Genomic DNA, 3,536 nt, shown 5'->3' with positions numbered 1-3,536 from the left:
TATTATTGAATGGTAAATGGGCCGTACTTGTATAGCGCTTTTGTACCTTTTTCAGGAACTCAAAGCGCTTTGACAATATTTTCCACATTCACACACACACATTCACACACTGATGGCGGGTCAGTCATAAAGTGCATTATTTTTTTTAACATGCCTCAAAACAGCAGCTTGGAATTTGGGACATGCTCTCCCTGAGAGAGCATGAGGAGATTGAGGTGGGCGGGGTTGGGTGGCGGGATTGAGGTGGAGGGTAGTGGGGGGTGTATATTGTAGCGTCCCGGAAGAGTTAAGGCTGCAAGGGGTTCTGGGTATTTGTTCTGTTGTGTTACGGTGCGGATGTTCTCCCGAAATGTGTTTGTCATTCTTGTTTGGTGTGGGTTCACAGTGTGGCGCATATTTGTAACAGTGTTAAAGTTGTTTATACGTCCGCTCTCAGTGTGACCTGTATGGCTGTTGACCAAGTATGCCTTGCATTCACTTGTGTGTGTGAAAGGCTGTAGATATTATGCGACTGGGCCGGCACGGAAAGGCAGTGCCTTTAAAGGCCTACTGAAATGAATTTTTTTTATTTAAACGGGGATAGCAGATCTATTCTATGTGTCATACTTGATCATTTCGCGATATTGCCATATTTTTGCTGAAAGGATTTAGTATAGAACAACGACGATAAAGATCGCAACTTTTGGTATCTGATAAAAAAAGGCTTGCCCCTACCGGAAGTAGCGTGACGTAGTCAATTGAACATATACGCAAAGTTCCCTATTGTTTACAATGATGGCCGCATGAAGTGAGAGAGATTTGGACCGAGAAAGCGACAATTTCCCCATTAATTTGAGCGAGGATGAAAGATTTGTGGATGAGTAAAGTGCAAGTGAAGGACTAGTGGGGAGTTGAAGCTATTCAGATAGGGAAGATGCTGTGAGAGCCGGGGGTGACCTGATATTCAGCTGGGAATGACTACAACAGTAAATAAACACAAGACATATATATACTCTATTAGCCACAACACAACCAGGCTTATATTTAATATGCCACAAATTAATCCTGCATAAAAACACCTACGTGTTTGTTATGCTAGCTCCTAGCTCCTCTGCTAGCTCCTAGCTCCATAGAACGCGCCAATACAATTCAAACACCTGATCAACACACACAATCACTCAGCCCAAAAGACCGTTCACCTAACCCAAGGTTCATAAAGCTTATGTATTTTTAAAAAGTTACGTACGTGACGCGCACATACGGTCAAGCTATCAAATGTTTAGCAGCCAAGGCTGCATACTCACGGTACCTGATATTCAGCTGGGAATGACTAAAACAGTAAATAAACACAAGACATATATTTACTCTATTAGCCACAACACAACCAGGCTTATATTTAATATGACACAAATTAATCCTGCATAAAAACACCTACGTCTTTGTTATGCTAACTCCTAGCTCCTATGCTAGCTCCTAGCTCCATAGAACACGCCAATACAATTCAAACACCTGATCAACACACACAATCACTCAGCCCAAAAGACCGTTCACCTAACCCAAGGTTCATAAAGCTTATATATTTTAAAAAAGTTACGTACATACGCAAAAAAAAAGTTGCGCACATACGGTCAAGCGATCAAATGTTTAGAAGCCAAAGCTCCATACTCACGGTAGCACGTCTGCGTCTTTGTCATCCAAATCAAAGTAATCCTGGTAAGAGTCTGTGTTGTCCCAGTTCTCTACAGGCGTCTGTGTATCGAAGTCAAAAGTCCTCCTGGTTAGAGTCTCTGTTATCCGAGTTCTTCCATCTTGACTGCATCTTTCGGGAATGTAAACAAAGACGCGCCGGCTGTGTACTGTTGTTGCTGACTTCGTTCGAAAAATACGTCCGTTTCGCACCGACAACTTTCTTCTTTGCTTGCTCAGCTTCTTTCTCCATAATGCAATGAACATAATTGCAACAGATTCACGAACACAGATGTCCAGAATACTGTGGAATTATGAAATGAAAACAGAGCTTTTTTGTATTGTATTCAATGGGGAAGGCATACCTCTGTTCCCCGGGCTACGTCACGCGCATACGTCATCCTCAGAGGCGTTTCGAACCGGAAGTTTAGCGGCAAATTTAAAATGTCACTTTATAAGTTAACCCGGCCGTATTGGCATGTGTTATAATGTTAAGATTTCATCATTGATATATAAACTATCAGACTGCGTGGTCGGTAGTAGTGGGTTTCAGTAGGCCTTTAAGGTTTATTGGCGCTCTGTACTTCTCCCTACGTCCGTGTACACAGCGGCGTTTTAAAAAGTCATACATTTTACTTTTTGAAACCAATACCGATAATTTCCGATATTACATGTTTTAAAGCATTTATCGGCCGATAATATCGGACATCTCTAGTAACTAGTATATCACGCAAAAGCGCAGATTCCAACCATTGAAATACTTTGTATAGTTCCAGAGTTACGGTCACCTGAAAACATCACTGCACATCATAATGGCAGCTACAGTTTCCATCTTAAAGATCTAAATTAATTATTTGGGAATGTCCGGCGGGCCAGATTGAAAAGGTCAACGGGCCGCATGTGGCCTTAATTTGCCCACCTCTGCTGAAAGGGCTTAAAATTGCTAAGAGTTGTTTTTGACATTTCCCAATAACATGCTAAACTAATCTGAGTAGATCAGTAACAAATAAGAAGCAGTGCTGCTTTCGGGGTGGTTTCTCGTGAAATTGTGATTGTATAAAGTGCTGCATGCCATTGTAAAAATGTGTGGAGCATTGATACTAAATTGATTTTTTAAAAAAAGAGTTGTTTAAAGAAGACAAGACACTGACTTGGTTGGTGATTTTCTGATGCAGGCTCCTCCAGTACATTTCAGGTATTCCGCAGCTATTCAAGGCTTTGGCGTACAAGGCAACAAACGTGTTGAACTCTTCATCTTCGTCTCCGGTGGACAACACGCTCGCGTTTGTTGCCATCATGCACCCGGAAGTCTTGATTCCACTTTGCAATGTTGTCGTTTAAAATAGATTAGATAGCTACCTTAGCCGCGGCCAAACTCAATCTGCCGACACCTGGTGAGTAACCTTCGCCATGTGGTATCGGAGTGTAAAATATGGACGAACGCGTGTTCTAACAGTTAAAAAAAAAGAGCCTTCCAACAGTGTTGTACTTTATATGATATCAATAAAGCGGAGACGGTTGCTTGTAGTTGTTCGTCTTTAATTTGGTAACTTCCGCCCTGCCCCACATACCGCGCATGCGCGCAGCAATCGCTCACTGCCCATATTATTTTCAAAACATATAAACAGTGGTATGCATTAGGTAAACTTGTTTTAACCCAAAAACTCTCTCTGACTGAACCAATCAACATATATCATCATTCACATCATCACAGGTCACATATTCTCTACTTTTCTTCTTTTTCTTGCAGTTGTTCGTCTTTGATTTGGCAACTTCCGCCCTGCCCCACGTCCCGCGCATGCGCGCAGGAATCGCTCACTGCCCGTATATTACAAAACATATAAACAGTGGTATGCATTAAGTAAACTTGT

General features: G+C 41.9%; 1 protein-coding gene across 2 annotated transcripts in view; it reads right to left on the bottom strand.

Moving 5' to 3' along the window:
* Positions 1–3,230, bottom strand: part of ttll12 (tubulin tyrosine ligase-like family, member 12) — an 81,812-nt gene extending 78,582 nt beyond the window's left edge. For both annotated transcript variants that reach the window (XM_062067051.1, XM_062067053.1), the window contains exon 1: positions 2,817–3,230. In XM_062067051.1, the coding sequence (XP_061923035.1) occupies positions 2,817–2,963 (147 nt within the window). In that variant the 5' untranslated portion in view covers positions 2,964–3,230. The remainder of the gene's footprint in view (positions 1–2,816) is intronic.
* Between the last annotated feature and the right edge of the window lie 306 nt (positions 3,231–3,536).

This window comes from Entelurus aequoreus, linkage group LG12 (genome assembly GCF_033978785.1).
Source record: "Entelurus aequoreus isolate RoL-2023_Sb linkage group LG12, RoL_Eaeq_v1.1, whole genome shotgun sequence".
In the NCBI taxonomy this organism is placed as follows: Eukaryota; Metazoa; Chordata; class Actinopteri; order Syngnathiformes; family Syngnathidae; genus Entelurus; species Entelurus aequoreus.
The sequence above is the reverse complement of the archived record's forward strand: the minus strand, read 5'-3'. Positions and strand labels throughout refer to the sequence as shown.